At 35.3% G+C, this 16,820-nt stretch overlaps 2 protein-coding genes across 2 annotated transcripts; both read left to right on the forward strand.

Annotated features, from left to right (window-relative positions):
* The first annotated feature begins 8,998 nt into the window (after positions 1-8,998).
* On the forward strand, positions 8,999-9,583 carry LOC124898783 (phospholipase A(1) DAD1, chloroplastic-like). The gene has a single exon (XM_047412740.1). It carries the CDS (start codon positions 8,999-9,001, stop codon positions 9,581-9,583), a length of 585 nt encoding a protein of 194 aa, XP_047268696.1.
* Positions 9,584-9,649: 66 nt separating this feature from the next.
* LOC107872676 (phospholipase A(1) DAD1, chloroplastic-like) lies at positions 9,650-10,270 on the forward strand. Its single transcript, XM_047412739.1, has one exon. The coding sequence runs from the start codon at positions 9,650-9,652 to the stop codon at positions 10,268-10,270; it is 621 nt and encodes a 206-aa protein (XP_047268695.1).
* Positions 10,271-16,820: the final 6,550 nt, after the last annotated feature.

The raw sequence follows: 16,820 nt of genomic DNA on the forward strand, positions 1-16,820 counted from the left end.
AACAAAAAAATCCCCTTCAAAGTCCCTAGACTTAACCATTTTCAAGAAACTAAGTCACCTAACAAACCACATTCAAAAAAAAAATCCCCTTTAAAGTCCCTAGACTTAACCATTTTCAAGCAACTAAGTCACCAAACAAACCACATTCAAAACAAAAAAATTCCATTTAAAGTCTCTAGACTTAACCATTTTCAAACAACTAAGTCACCTAACAAACCACATTCAAAACACAAAATCCCCTTCAAAGTTCCTAGACTTAACCATTTTCAAGTGACTAAGTCACCTACCAAACCACATTCAAAATAAAAAAAATCCCCTTTAAAGTCTCTAGACTTATCATATTCAAAACAAAAAAATCCCCTTTAAAGTTCCTAGACTTAACCATTTTTAAGTGACTAAGTCACCTACCAAACCACATCCAAAACAAAAAATTCCCCTTTAAAGTCCCTAGACTTAACTGTTTTCAACCAACTAAGTCACCTACCAAACCACTTTCAAAATAAAAAAATCTCCGTCAAAATCCCTCGACTTAACCATTTTCAAGCAACTAAGTCACCTAACAAACCACATTCAAAACAAAAAAATCCCCTTTAAAGTCCCTAGACTTAACTATTTCAACCAACTAAGTCACCTAACAAACCACATTCAAAACAAAAAAATCCCCTTTAAAGTCTCTACACTTAACCATTTTCAACCAACTAAGTATCAAAAACAAAATCACATTCATGAAACAAGCAACAACAAGGCCTACAAGATGTCAACAAATGCTAGTGAATCGAACAAGGCCACACACGGCTTCACTAGACTTCAATATAAACAATAACAAGAACATAACAACAATGCTAGTGAATAGAACAAGGCCACACACGGCTTCACTATACTTCAGTATGAATAATAACAAGAAGATAACAACAATAGTGAATCGAGAGAAATTAACTTACCTTTGCTTGGCCTAAATTAAAGTAAAAGAGATAACTAGTCACCGAATCAAGAACCTAAAAAAATCAAGATAAAATATTTCAACTTTGAGTGATTTAGCAAAGCTCATATCAAAAACAACAAGCTAAAGTGCTAAACCATAAAAGTAAATCCATTCACTTTAAAGACAACAAGCTAAACCCTGGTAAAAAACAACAAGCTAAACCATAAAATCCATTCAAGAATAAAAAACGACAAGCTAAACAAGCAAAACTAGTTCAAACAATTATGTGTATAGCCCGAAAATTTTGCAAATAACTAAACAAAATTCGAGCTTCAAACGAGTTTAGAAAAACTAGTTCAAACTAACATAATCTTCAACATTATAAATTTCACAATTATATATACTAGTACACCTATAAATCAACCTCAAAAAGTACAAAAACCATAAAATACAACAAAATTCATACCTGAGATGAGTTGTGGTCGTCGAAACAGTGGCGGGAACACTCGTCGGAGCAGTGGTTAGGGTGTTTTTTGCGTGACTTTTGCGATTGGAAAATTAATTTGGGTGTGTTTAGGGTTTTGCGTGATTTTTGTGTGTGTGTTTGTGTGTTTTGGTGTTTAGGTCGATAGGATATAGTTTATAACAGGTCGGGTCGGGTCATGAGGGGGTGGGTCGGTAGGAGTTATATAATTAATTTTTTATTATTATTTTATTGAAAAAAGACCACTTGTGGTCGATTTTCTAGATATTTTAATAGAAACCAACCACATGTGGTTGGTTTTTAAAAAAAATTCAGAAAATCGACCACAAGTGGTCGGTTTTCAACAAAATAATAAAAAAAATTATTTTAATTACTAAAATTAATAAATCAATAAATTAAAATTAATTTTAAACAAATTATTTTTTTAATTACTTCTATAATATTTATAACAATAACCCCAGTAGTATATTTCTTCAATCGTATAATAATATCAACGAATAAAGTAATTTACGATAAATTTTTGGTTAATTAGATTTTAATTACGATATTATATATATATATATATATATATATATAATATCGTAATTATATGCTAATTAACCAAAAAATTATCGTAAATTGCAAAATTCGTTGAGTTATATGTATGTATATATATATATATATATATATATATATATATAGACACACACACACACACACACACCCTTTGCATGCACACTTTGGGGCATAGGTTTTCTCAACAATTTTAATCATCTTGAACCACCCAAATTCATGGGTTTTAACTACAAGCATGCATACATCATGAAGTCAACTTATATTAATATCTTGAAGCTTAAACAATTATCTTTAACACGAACAACATCACATAACAACAAGGAAATCAAAGTTTCTCATTTAAAAGCATGGTTCTTAAACTCTATGAACGAAAGGGATGCCTCACTTTTACAAATGCAGGAAGCAATATAGCTGCACAGGTTTGATAATAAAATCATGGTAAAAATTCATCATCCTATATCCCTCGGAGACATACTTGTCCAGGGATTTCAGTTTTCATTTGCTAGGTGATACACTTCTTAAATTGAGCCTTGACTCTTAGAAGATGTACCTTCTAGTCGAGTTATTCCCTTTGACCCCTAGAAGACGTACCTTTTAGTCAAGTCATCCCCTTTGATTCCTATAAGACGTACCTTTTAGTCAAGTCATTTTCCTTTGACCCCTAGAAGATATACCTTTTAGTCGAGTCATCCCCTTTTATTCCTATAAGATGTACCTTTTAGTCGAGTCATTTTCCTTTGACCTATAGAAGACGTACCTTTTAGTCAAGTTATCCCCTTTGATTCCTATAGGACGTACCTTTTAGTCAATTCATTTTCCTTTGAACCCTAGAAGACGTACCTTTTAGTCGAGTCATCCCCTTTGATTCCTATAAGACGCACCTTTTAGTCGAGTCACTTGCCTTAACCCCTAGTAGACGTACCTTTTAGTCGAGTCATCCCCCTTGATTCCTATAAAACATACCTTTTAGTCGAGTCATCTTCCTTTGATTCCTAAGAGGTATCTTCTAGTTGAGTCATTCCCCCTGACTCCTAGAAGACGTACCTTTTAGTCGAGTCATCCCCCTTGATTCCTATAAGATGTACCTTTGAGTCGAGTCATCTCCCTTTGATTCCTATATGATGTACCTTTTAGTCGAGTCATTTCCCTTGACCCCTAGAAGACATACCTTTTAGTCGAGTCGCTCCTTTGATTCCTATAAGATGTACCTTTTAGTCGAGTTATTTTATTCCCCTGATTTCTATAAGACATACCTTTTAGTTGAGTCATTCCCTCTTGACCCCTAGAAAACGTACCTTTTAGTCAAGTCGCTCCTTTGATTCCTATAAAACGTACCTTTTAGTCGAGTCATTTCCCTTGACCCCTAGAAGACGTACCTTTTAGTCGAGTCATCCCCCTTGGTTCCTATAAGACGTACCTTTTAGTCGAGTCATCCCCCTTGATTCCTATAAAACTTACCTTTTAGTCTAGTCATTCCCCTGATTCCTATAAGACGTACCTTTTAGTCGAGTTATTCTCCTTGATTCTTATAATGATGTGACTTTCACAAAAGTCCATTGATGATAAACTGGGGAAAAATTTAATTCTTGTGTTTGGAACTTCACTTTTCTGGCAAATGAAATCGCTTTATAATAATCTTTATTTGGGATAATTTTCTTTTTAGTTTTGATGTGATTTCAGAAGCCCGCCGAAGAACAGGACGAATAAATGAAAATTCAAGCAACATGGTGAAGAAGTTGAAAGTCAAGCAACAAGGTGAAGAAATTGAAAGTCAACAGATTGAAAAATAACAAGTCAGGAACCCGCGTGAAGAACAGGGTGAAAAAAATTAAAAACCAAGCAACAAGTGAAGAAATTGCAAGTCAGGAGCCCGCCTAAAGAATAGGGTGATGAAACAGTGAGTCAAAAGTCAAGGAAAGTTGCATAGATAGAGTTTTTGTAATTTTATTTATGTTTTTAACTTGTAATTTTCATTTTTGATGTAATGACAGAGCCGCGGACCGGAACCTCGGTGGAACCGCACTCGACTCTCCAACTCGGTATAGTCCTTCTCTTTCCAATCCTTTGAGATACTCGTGACTTGATTCCCTCATAACTTGGGTAGGTAGGACGTCCTAAGTCAAGACTCGATTGCCTTTCTTCCTTCTGTTTCTTTCTTTGAATGATGGTCGGGTCAAAATTTGGTCTCGTTGTCTACTTCTTTATTTGAAAATACTTTGTGTTTACATCCAAAGGGGGCATGATGTAGACACGTAATTTTGTACCTCCGAAAGATCACGTTTACTCATTTTACCTGATCCTATCGTGTACCTTCAACCGTGTAATTATCCCTCCACAAAATGACAAAAATAGCAATCAACTCTCAACAAATTAATAATAAATTTTATCTCATCCCTTAACCACTCACACTCCAATACCCTCCTACCCCACCTACCCACATGACCCCACCACCTATATTTCTTTTACACGATTTTGGCCTTTACAAAAGGGGAAGAGAACACAATAGAAGGGGACCCACATAAAAAAGATTTCCAATTTTATTCATCATGGAATTTTCCATCCATCACAGAATATTAATACCTCACATTCATACATGGACCTCGTGGGAATTTCTATTTTTATACAATACACATGCTACAAAAATGGACCTCACCATGATATTAGCAATACACAGAGGACTCCATTCTTTCCCTTCTTATACTCACGCACAAACCTCACACAATCACTTATCCTCACCGAAGAGCACACATCACGCATACACTGATTACACCATCACTCGAAGCTCGCACAGGTAGCAACATACTCGGACGCATAAGGTAGAGAAGATCGATTGATAGAGAGAGAGAAATTGACAGAGAAATTAAGAGAGGGAAACAGTGAAAGAGAGAGGGGATTTGAGAGGGAGAGATCGAGAATGAGAGGACGGAAAAGAGATGAGAAAGAAAAATCGAGTTGAACGAAATTAGAGGGACGGTTTTCCAGGCAAATTCTCGTCGGAATCGCCATATTCACCGGGAATTGAGCTCTTGACCAAAACTTGACCTACCTCTATTCAAACCCACTTAAATCCCGTGGTCAGTAATGGCAATTCGCACCTTCCGTTCGATCGTCTTGGTGAATTTCTCATCGGGAAGTATTATTTTTCAATCATTGTAATATGTCGAAGCTTTGACGAAACGAATTTTGGTGATACCGAGTTGGAGTTGGTCTGCTGCTGAGGTTCGAATCGGAGGTTTCGGATGCGGAGAACCCGAGTTTAATCGGAATAATACATTGATTTTGAAAGCTTCTTCTAAGGTCCAATTTTTCAACTCATTCTTTTTATTTTACTTAATTTGATATTTTGATGTTGTGATTTGGGTGTGGTTCATGATAATTGATGATATAATTTTGATAGTATATTGAAATATCCATGATTGTCGTGGCTTTGATTGGTTGTTTCTATATTAAATTTGATTATTTGATCGAGAAAAAAAAATGAAGTTGGGGGCGGGAATAGAAAATTGATAAAAGTGAATATTATGATATTTTGATTCATTGTTGATGTTGAACGTGATATGTCTTCGGGTAGGCAAGCATTAGGCTCGGGTAGGCAAAATTTAGAATTGGTGGATTGTTGGAATGTTTGGAATATTTGTTGAATGTTTTGTTTACCGTATTTGAAAAGTGTATTCATTTAGTCGGGGGATGCCTCGAGGTCTTTTGTACTTATTTATCGGGGAATGCCCCGACGTATCATGTACGCAAAGTAGGTTAGTGATGAAGGCCCAAGGCATCAGGTAAAGCAACGGAGCTTAGTTCAGGACTAGTTTAGAATAGAATTTATATTTTTTGCATTTTCCTATGTTGGATTGTGTAATTGGACTGTGCACTATATCGAACTTAAAACCATATCTTTTTTGGGTTAAAAATGGGGTGTGACACCTAGTGTCACCGTGATCCAGCTAGATTGGTTACGTGGCCGTCTACGATGACGTGGAAGAGATCGCCAGGCTTGGGTTCCGCAATGTGGTGATTGCTTATCGAGGTACCGCCACCTCATCAGAATGGCTCAAAAATTTATGCGCCACGTTGACTTGCTTACCAGATGACATGGCGCCCAAATATTACGATAACCAATGGTACAAAGTGGATTCTTAAGCTTGTACACAACAAACACCCAATGTGACCAAAGTTTGCAAGACACAATTAGAGAATAAATTGGCAACATTCTTGACAAATATAGTGATGAGCTTTTAAATATAACTGTCACAAGACATAGTCTTAGTGCTGCCCTTGCAACATTACCTGTTATTTCGGGTACACAATCTGTGTGTTATTTCGTATAAACTTTAACTAAGTTCAAGAACAAACTTGTCAAGAACAACTAGAAGTTTCAACACTTTCAACACAAGATCAAAATAACCTTTCAATAGAAGTGTGTTAATCAATATTTTAAAGAAAAGAGATGAAGTAGAATTAAGTCCAGTCCTCCGAATTCACAGAGTTTTCTTAAGGAAATAATCCCCCCCTCCCCAAGTACCCGAGGTTGCCGAATTTTCTTCTCAGGATAAAATGGATTGACAACCAGAAGGTAGTGGTACCTCAAACGTTCTGGTTTTCTTCGAACTCACTCAATAGGAGATGTGGAAAAATACAAGTTTATATAGACATGAAGTGCCTCTTCGGAAAGGACACAACCATCCAAACAGGCATCCCTTTTTCCGAAATAGTGTGTCTTTTACTTGAAGAGTTGTGTCCCTTCCGAGCAACCTTTCAGCGTTTCTGCATGCATGCGTTAATGAAGAAAAATTATTACATTTTTTCCTTGGATTTTTGGACGTACTTTTTCACAATTAACCTCCAAAGTCGAGCCGAGCGATGACGACGGTGAGAGGCACCTCTTTGCTCTTGCCTCACCATCCATGAGGAGATGTGTTTCTTAATAAGAACACATGAAAGTTTCTTTCTCCCACCAATGGAAATACAAGACAAAACTTTAACTATATTAAACTATATTGTGATAACTTTCCATTGCAAAGTGATCGAGAAAAGTAAAATGTTACTCCTACAAAATCTGTAATAATGAACCTCCATAAACAGCAAGATGCATCATTAATTAATCAAAGGTTTACACTGTGAACATGGAACTAAGAGAGTATCAAACTAGTACCTTAGGAAGGAGGGACAAAAGTTGATGCCAGAAGTAGTTTACCAAAAGTAAACAAGAATAAATCATAATACCACAAGATCAATCAACGTGAAGATTTATAGTGACCAATAGGCTTGAAATATTTGACAAGTGTAAAAATGCATGGCTTTCTTTGCTGCCACATACTCCCTCCGTTTAAAAAAGATTAATCTATTTTTCTTTTTAATCCATTTAAAAAAGAATGATACATTTCCTTTTTTTAGCAACTTTTTAATTTTAACTCTTCACATGGCATGTTTAAGACCACAAGATTGAAGGACATTTTAGTACATTTGACATATCTTTAATTTAAGATCACAACATTTAAAAGTCTTCTTAATTTTCTTAAATTCTCTACAAAATCAAACTAGGTCTTTTTTCTTTTTAAACAAAGGGAGTAATTGTTAGTAGCCCTGTTCTCCAAATAAAAGTTAACTTCTCAAATACATCTCTTAATTGGCTTCTAAAATAAAATTTTATCATGACTTCTCAAACATACCAACATAAATTCTTTTTGAAATAAAAACAATATTTTGCTTATAATTACATTTTACGTGGAGTCAAATCAGAAAAATAAATCAAAATCGATTAAGCATATGACCAATGGGTACACGTTACTGTGGACTGTGCCGCAATATGGTCGGAGAAGAAATATGAGTGTATAATATACGCTGTTTAGTTTACTTGTTTCTTAATACTTTGTTGTGTTTGGTCAATTACATGTCAAAATTGTTAAGGTCAATTTTTCTTTAATACAGACTATTGACTTGTCAAGCTATTTACTTTTCATTTTTTGTACTTACTATGTTTCATATTACACCCTTTGGGCTTAATAACTTTAAGCCTCTATTAAGTAGTTAAATTAAATATGTAAAAAAATAAAAAGGGGTTGTTCAGACAGTAATCATTATTTACTTTTGATTTTGAGATTGTGAGTCTGAATCATCAAGTGAATAGAAAGGATGGAAGCTCATAGGGATTGTAAGTCTGAATCATCAAGTGAATAGAAAGGATGGAAGCTCATAGGGAGGTAAAAAAAGAAAAATGTAAACACATAAAATATATCGGCTCATTTAATTAGACTCGTCAACCTCCGAACATGTCAGATTTTTCATTTATGATCGTAGTATCTAGATCAGCTCGCATGAATCTCGATTAATTTCAATGGACACAAGTCACCTCCCATCAACAACAAGTACCAAGTAACTCTATCCACTAAAATTAAGACAGACATGAAGATAACACCTAATTTTTTGTCTCTACTAAACATGACCGAGGTTTTATACAACTTATTTAGGTTAATGGATCTAATCAAAGGAGGAGACATATTTTAAAGGGGTTAATGTATCTACATACATAATGAACGAGAGCTTGAGAATACATACATAAGCTTTTCCAAATTTTTAAGTCTAACATGTCTAATAAGAACACTATCGCGTGTTCAAGTGCGTAATCAGAATATATCGTATTTCAGTGTCTAAATGAAATTTACTGATAAGTTTAAGAGGTCATCGGAGCATATTTGGCCTTAAATAATCACCCAATATATATATATATATATTGAACTTTCAGTTGCACTATATGCACCGTCCGCCCTTAAATTCTTTCTATCATATGACATATACTATATAGTCTTCCTAATAATTCTAGATCTCCCCTTAACCCCATCACCCACTATATATTCTTTTAGTTTGGCACTTGGGAACAACTATAAATAGTTCTCATTTGAGTGCAGCCAAAATGTAATTAACCTAATTAACCAACTTAAAGTGCATACATTACAAATATCATTACTCCACAAAAGAAGAGCCTCATCCACATTCCAAGAATCTTGTAAAAACTATACATATATACCCCTTTTTCACTCATGATGAGGCTCTCAAGTGGAAATATTTTCAAATCAAATTGCAATATTATTTTCACCAAGCAACATATGGGATTGGCACTCCCTATTTCAAAGTGGTATACATTGAGTAAATTCGGTGCTCGTAGATTCAACATCACGAGCTCGTGGAACCCAGGGTCTGGCCACTGCTATGTCGCAGACAGAGCAATGGCTGAACTTCGCGATCGATGGATGGAATTCCAAGGGATCAAGAATTGGGAAGGCTTGCTTGATCCACTTGATGATGATCTCCGCAAGGAGATCTTAAGATATGGGGAATTCGTCGAAGCAGCTTATCGCTGCTTCGACTTTGACATGTCATCACCCTCGTACGCAACGTGTCTTTATCCTAAGAGTTCCATGCTGATGGACTGTGGTCTAGACAAGAGTGCATACAAGGTGATCAAGAACTTGTACGCCACGTGTGCAACCCGAATGCCACGGTGGACTAAAAGGTTCCCAAACCTGGCGTCCCCACAATCCAGCTGGATAGGTTACGTGGCCGTCTGTGATGACGTGGAAGAGATCGCCAGGCTCGGGCGCTGCGACGTGGTGATCGCTTATTGAGGTACTGCCACCTCATCAGAATGGCTCGAGAATTTACGCGCCACGTTGACTTGCTTACCGGATGACATGGCACCCGAAAATTACGATCAACCAATGGTACAAAGTGGATTCTTGAGCTTGTACACAACAAACACCCAACGTGACCAAAGTTTGCAAGACACAATTAGAGAACAAATTGGCAACATTCTTGATAAATATAGTGATGAACCTTTAAGTATAACTGTGACAGGACATAGTCTTGGTGCTGCCCTAGCAACATTAACAGCATATGATATTACTAACAAATTTAGTGATGCACCTATAGTAACTGTTGTATCATTTGGAGGGCCTAGAGTTGGCAACAAAAGTTTTCGATGCCAATTGGAGAAAAGTGGTACAAATGTTCTCCGCATTGTCAACTCCGATGATCCAATCACAAAAGTTCCGGGATTTGTGATCGATGACGATGTCGATGACGTGGAAGAAAGAGGGACTTCCCACGTGGCGGCCGGCGGGGGGATGCCTAGCTGGCTACAAAAGTGCATGGAGGATACCCAATGGGTGTATGCTGAGGTAGGGAAAGAACTAAGACTAAGTAGTAAAGATTTATGTCCACAAATTAGCAAAGGGGACGTCGCCACGTGTCACGATCTGAAGACATATCTACACTTGTTGAACAATTTTGACAATAGTGAAACTTTAGTTTGAACTTTGAACAAAAACTTCTTTACTTTGTACAATGAATAGGAATTAATAGGAATAGGACCCCATGTTATTAATCTTGAAAATCCACACCAAAAATGTGTATCATGAGAATAATGTACAAAGAAGTAGTTTTGATGTTTTAAATATACATCCATTGATATATTTGAAAAGTGTGAGCAATTTATACTTTTATCACATATGATTAAGAATGAGTAGTTTCTCACTTTCTCACTATTTTTTTATTTTGTTAGAATACAAGACCTACTGTGATACGATTCAAATGGACACCTTAGCTTTCAATGACATCATTCGAAGCCAGTACGTGGGGCATCAAGCTTTGGTCACATTAAGGAAACGGGATCCTACATGGAGGGGCAGATTTGAGTACAGCAAAGAGCAGTCCCTCGTGTGAAAGATTGCTTGGAGCATTGAAGATTGAGGACTCACGATTTTGGGCCTTCATTAAGGACATTTTGGTTACTTAGCCTTGTTCAAGTAACACTCCATGACCACCCCTTTTCATTAAGGGTATTGTGGTCATTTTGTTATATAATAAGTTAGACTATAAATAGGTTCTATTAGTTCATTTGCTAGTTAGTTTATGAAAGATGAAAGATTGAAACATTTGAAATCCTCTCTCTTGAGAGTAGACCACCTTAATATAGTCTTAGTTAGGACTTAGAAAAGTCATCCTTAGTATAGGGCTTGGAAAAACCAATAGTATTCTTTGCTTGGAAACGGTGGATCTTGAGGTGAGTCGATTACCTTGGCGGTCACCGTAAGAGTGTGGTTTTGATTATTACATTCATTAGAGGTTAATGTTGAAATATACTTAGTTCTTAATCTTGTAATAATCTTGGTTTCACTATCTATCCTTTCATTATTTTGCAAATCTGTGTGTTTTTGTGTTTGTCATCTTGTATCCCTTTGTGTTGCTTGTTCTTGTCATGTTTTGTGGACTGTTTTGGCATCTTGGTAGACTGATTTGTATCATACAGAGTTTCCAGGTTTACCCTAATAGTTGCCTATCAATGAAATAGGTTAAGTCTAACGTGTTTCACAGTGCTAAAACGGTAAGTAAATGAGACAATGATATTTCACGTGGAAAAAACTCTCGGTTCAAAAAGATGTGAAAAATCATTACCTATACCTTTACAAGATTTTCACCCAAACACCAACTAAAACACCTTAAGGCTCAACAATAACAAATTACAAGACTCTTGTAATCTAGGAACTATAAACTCTAATTCCTACCTCTATAAATCACACAAACTCCCAAGGTATGTGTTCCCAAGTTTTCGAGTTTCCCAAGAAATTAATAACTCTAACTCAGTTTATACCTTACTGAGACTTGAATTACATAAACATTACAACTCAAAAACCAACCTAATAGTCTAATACATAGAATCTAAGACACCTTATCTTCTACATTACAACTCAAAAACCAATCTAATACATAGAATCTAAGACACCTTATCTTCTAAGTAATAGGAACAGGTTCAACTACTAGTTTTTCAAGCTTTGGAACTGCCAAGTCAATTTGCCAATTGTCTCTATCTTAGTGAGTGTGTGAGTGAATATGTGAGTCGCTCTCTCTATTTAACAACTCTTCAAAGATTCCTTCAACAGATAAGTCTTCTATTTTGAGTAGAACTCTCAGCTCTTCAGAGTTTGGAAGTCCTTCTACAAGTTGATCTCCTTGCCTTAGTAGAACTCCTTCTTCAACTCATCTTCTCATATCTTAAGTGTTGCACTTAAACTCAACTTCTTCTTTACCACACGTGATATTCGTTTTGAGTTATCAGAATTTAGCTTGCTCATCCATTACTGACTTCAAGCAACCTTGTCTGCATTTACCAGTGAACTAAACCTGTATATCAGTAGACCATATGGGTGGACCAGCTTGAGTAATCTGTTTCATTCAATTGGCAATAATCAAAACTTCAATTTGTAATAAATTTTTTCTTTTTGATGATGACAAATCACAACCTTTGTGCATCCACCACAAATTCCTAACACACTCCAACCAAGGAATCAAACAAAGAAACACTAGAATGAAACAAGTTAGTGATTGAGTTATAATCATTGCATAATCTTTTCTTCACCTTTTAACATCATCAAAAAGATGGTTTATGATTTGATAAGACTAGAATTAGTGTTTAATAATCCATTGCCACGGGGGCTATTTCTAAGACAATCAAAACTCAGGATAAATAAATGAACAGTATTAAGAGGTACAAAATCAGAACACAATATAGCAAAAAGATACCATTTCATTTAAGTGCAAGATATGATCTACATAGCTTGATACTTAAAACATAGAAAGATGAACCATTTGAAATTAATTTTATTTCATATTTGATTTAAGTTATTAGCTAATATTAAGATTATTTTATTCATCAGTTATATTAAGATTAATTATTATCTTATATAAAAAGTGAAATATCCTTATTTATCTGATTTCATATTATCAAATAAGTTGACGTATTAGAAAACGAGAAATTCTTACCTAATGTAGTAGGTATGTTTGATGCAGACTGCAGACATATGTGTGAGGTCCATCAAGCACCAGAATGGAAATGAAGTACTATCAATATTAGTTACATTATATTCCACATCAAATGTTAGAGAAGATTTTGATATATAAGAAAAAAGAAAAAAGAAAAATTATAAATATGGCATTGAATATTTAGAAATGATTTAATTATGATATAATAGTGCACGAATTTAGATTTAGTCGATCTTTCAATATTAATAGTGGATATTATTCTGCATTGTTGCTTTTTGCTGGTGTGGTGGATTAAAGGAAGCTTCCTGTTAAATTGTGTAATCAATTATGTATCTATCTATCAACCTTTTTTGGGCATGTATCTATCTATCTATCAACCTTTTTTGCTGAATTGTTAATTTCATTTTTTTTGTTTTTTTTTTAATTAACCTTTTTTGATATCTTAATTAGTTGGCGTTCATAATTTTAGTTTTTTTTGGAAATGCCAAGAATGTCGAACTTCAATTTTTTGCAATATAAAACTCACATTTTGAAGAACACCAAGAACCATATATATATAATTTCTGATTTTTTGTGGTAACTATCCGTGAATATTATCATTGCAAAATCAATCAATTACAATCAAAGAGCTTCCAAAGTATAATCACCTTCGTGTGATCATCGCATCTAGACCTCAGAAAGAACCTACATAAACAACACTTAACTACAAAGTTTCCCTACCAAAGCCTGACATCTCTGTTAGAGTTTGTGATTCGAATTTTGTTGATCCGGGCCTGAAAAGTTCGCGGTGTGACCCATGTTTGTGATTTTTTGTGGGGTCAATAGTAGTGGACTTGTACATTTTTTGGGCCTCGGATTTATTTGTACACACATACTATATAAGTGCGATTTAATAGGTTGTTTTAGATGGTTTATAAATGTCATTGAGACTTTCGTCTCCTTATTGTACTCCTCTTCATTATAGTGAATTCATCTGCCTCTGCCCGTGATTTTTTCCGTCAAGGGTTTCCATGTAAATCTGTGTGTCTTCTTCTTATTTTTTTTGTTTTGTGGTATTGCTTATTCTGTCGGAACAAAACAATCTCCCAGCTCTCCTTGTGCGTTGTAACATGTATAATCTCTTCCTTATTTCCCTTTGTATTCGTACCACCTTCATGTCCACCTTTACACTTTGTTGTCGAAATATTCTATTATTTCTAGCCTGCCATGAATAATAAAAGTGTTGCTCCCTAAACAGCAGCTACAATTTCCTTTTTGAATTGGCTCCCTCTCCTTGCTTTGATCCATTTAAGAGTGGTTACTGTACTATCACATGTTAGAGTTTGTTATCCAAATTTTGTTGGTTCGCCCCTGAAAAGATCGCGATACGATTCATGTTTGAGATTTTTTGGGAACCTGTGGTGGTGGCGGAGGGATCGGGCCGATAGGCCCAATCCTGGAGCTCACCACTGATCCCATTGCGCCCTCACGGTATGAACCTGTAGGTTTTTGGGCTTAGGATTTATTTGTATGCACGTATTATATAAGTGTGTTTAGTGGGTTATTTTTGGTTGTTTTGTATATGTTATTTGAGACTTTCGTCTCCTACTTGTATTCTTCTCCATTATAGTGAATTTTCTCCTCCTCTGCCCGTGTTTTTTTCCGTCAAGGGTTTCCACGTAAAATTTGTGTATTCTTCTTGTTTTTTTCTATTTGTGGTACTGCTTATTCTTGTTCGTTAAATAAAATCACGTATAATTATAGTCCTCAACCAATGATTCAGCTTATTTCTCAGCTGTGTTATCCATTCATAAATAGCAACTAAATGCAAATGTGTCTCTTCCTTGTCATCATCACATAAACAACATTTGGTGTCATCCATCGAAATATTCAGCTTTCTTAGTTTCATTTTTGTAAGCAGCCTTCCTTGATAGGCTAGCCAGACTATTACCCTTTGTTTGGATAGCATAAGTGAGCTCCACATTATGTAAGCAACTTCCAACCTCTGTCGATTTCCCAATAAAGCATTATAACTCAATGATATTGAGTAGATACCTATTGCTGTCAGCATGTACCTATTCCCTTGATAACAATTCTCCATCTAATCCTTCAAAAAGTTTAGTTTTTTTCGTTATCAGCTGCAGTCACCAGGTGGTACATAAATTTTAATCATTTTAACTTCATGGCAAAATTGTTTTTCTTTGTTATGATGCTCATGTTGAGTAGTTTGAATGGGGAAGGTGGAGTAATTAAGGTTAAGCATAGGTTTGCAGTTTAGTAAAGAATATATGCAGTGGCGGACCCAGGATTTAAGGAAGGTTTGAACCCGAGGCATTCCTTTCAGTGGAGAAGCTTAAAGTCAACGTAAATATCAATGCACCCAACCAACGTTTTATTTTAGTGGGTGCTTTTATATATTATATGTCTATTTTTGTATATTTTCTATGCAATTTTATCTATTTCGTGTCGAGTTTAGTGGGTGCCGAAGCACCCCACAAATGAATGTAGGTCCTCCCCTGAATATTGTAAAATTTCACGAAAGAAACTGTCAATTAGAGATGATACAGAGAAGAAGAAAGTAACTGTTTTTATTGAATGAAGCTTAAAGCCAAAACTCTACATTTAGCTGTATATATACACGTGCTTTTTGCTTCTTTATATCTAACTAACTTCAATTAACGGAGCCACTAAATGGCTAGCTGAAAGTAATTAACTGTCCAGCTGGCAATTAGTCGATTGATCCTTAACACCTCCCTTCAAGCTGGGCACGCTGAAGATGTTGATCATGCCGTTACTTGCATTGCTTGTTATCCAGGAAATCACCATTGCATTGCAGTGGTCCCATTGATTCACCAAATCAGCTCCAAACTTGTCACGAGTGATAGATCCATCAATGAGTCTAATTTTGTTCTTCGTCAAAAGCGCAAGTCGCATTGCTTTGCTCCAAACTGTATAATTCTCCATTCCAGTAAGCTCAATACCAACCTGTACCGCACCAGGCATATTTGATGCTCCCAGGAATAAGGAATGATTGTGGTCAAATCGTATATTTGCCATTGTAGAAATTTAAAAAAAAACTCAAAAATGTGCGAAGACGAACGAAAATCTCTCGATTTCCTGCTTAATCGTAGCAAGGAATCCCTAGATTTCCTGGCTTTGATATCACATAAAATTTCATGGAAGGAACTGTTAATTAGAGCTGATACAGAGAAGAAGAAAGTAACTGTTTTTATTGAATGAAGCTTAAAGCCAAAACTCTACATTTAGCTGTATATATATATACGTGTTTTTTGCTTCTTTATATCTAATTAACTTCAATTAATGGAGTCACTAAATTGCTAGCTGAAAGTAACTAACTGTCCAGCTGGCAATTAGTCGATTAATCCTCAACAAATATACCAACCTTAAAATATCATGACGAAATGCAGCATCTTAAAATTCTTTTTGGAATTGATCTCCCTATTGGTGGAGATGTCGTCTTGATTCTGTCAAATATATTTTTCGTCTATTGGTATTTGTTAAATTGTGTATAATTTTATTTGTTTATATGTGTTATTTTATTACATCTTTTTCTAGACTATTTTTGTTTGAGCCGGGAGCTATCTCGCTCGTATGCCACAGTGCATCTTATGTGCATTTCATGCGCCATACGTGAAATTGGGACTCCAAACCATTATTTTAGTGGCTTTATGGTTGAGCCGGTCCTAGAAGTACGTATTATCTTTGATATATGCACTCGTTTGGTCATGAAAATAATAATTTTTCAAAGTTAGAGTTGGAGTTGGTGTTGTGTTAGGCCATGAATATACATTAAAGTTGTTTTTGAAATTTTATTATAGAAATAGAAGTGAAAACAAGTCCTACTTATTTTCAATTTTCACTAAAGTGAAATAATTCTTATGACCAAACACTACTATTTTCACTTCTTTTACTAAAATAAATAATCTTTCTAAAAAAAAATTAAAAAATTCTCATGATCAAATGTGTACACAGTCATATGTGAGACCCATCAAGCAACAAAATGGAAAATGTACTGTCACATTTAATTTTATTCCATGTCAGATG

This window comes from Capsicum annuum, chromosome 5, assembly GCF_002878395.1.
Source record: "Capsicum annuum cultivar UCD-10X-F1 chromosome 5, UCD10Xv1.1, whole genome shotgun sequence".
Taxonomy (NCBI): Eukaryota; Viridiplantae; Streptophyta; class Magnoliopsida; order Solanales; family Solanaceae; genus Capsicum; species Capsicum annuum.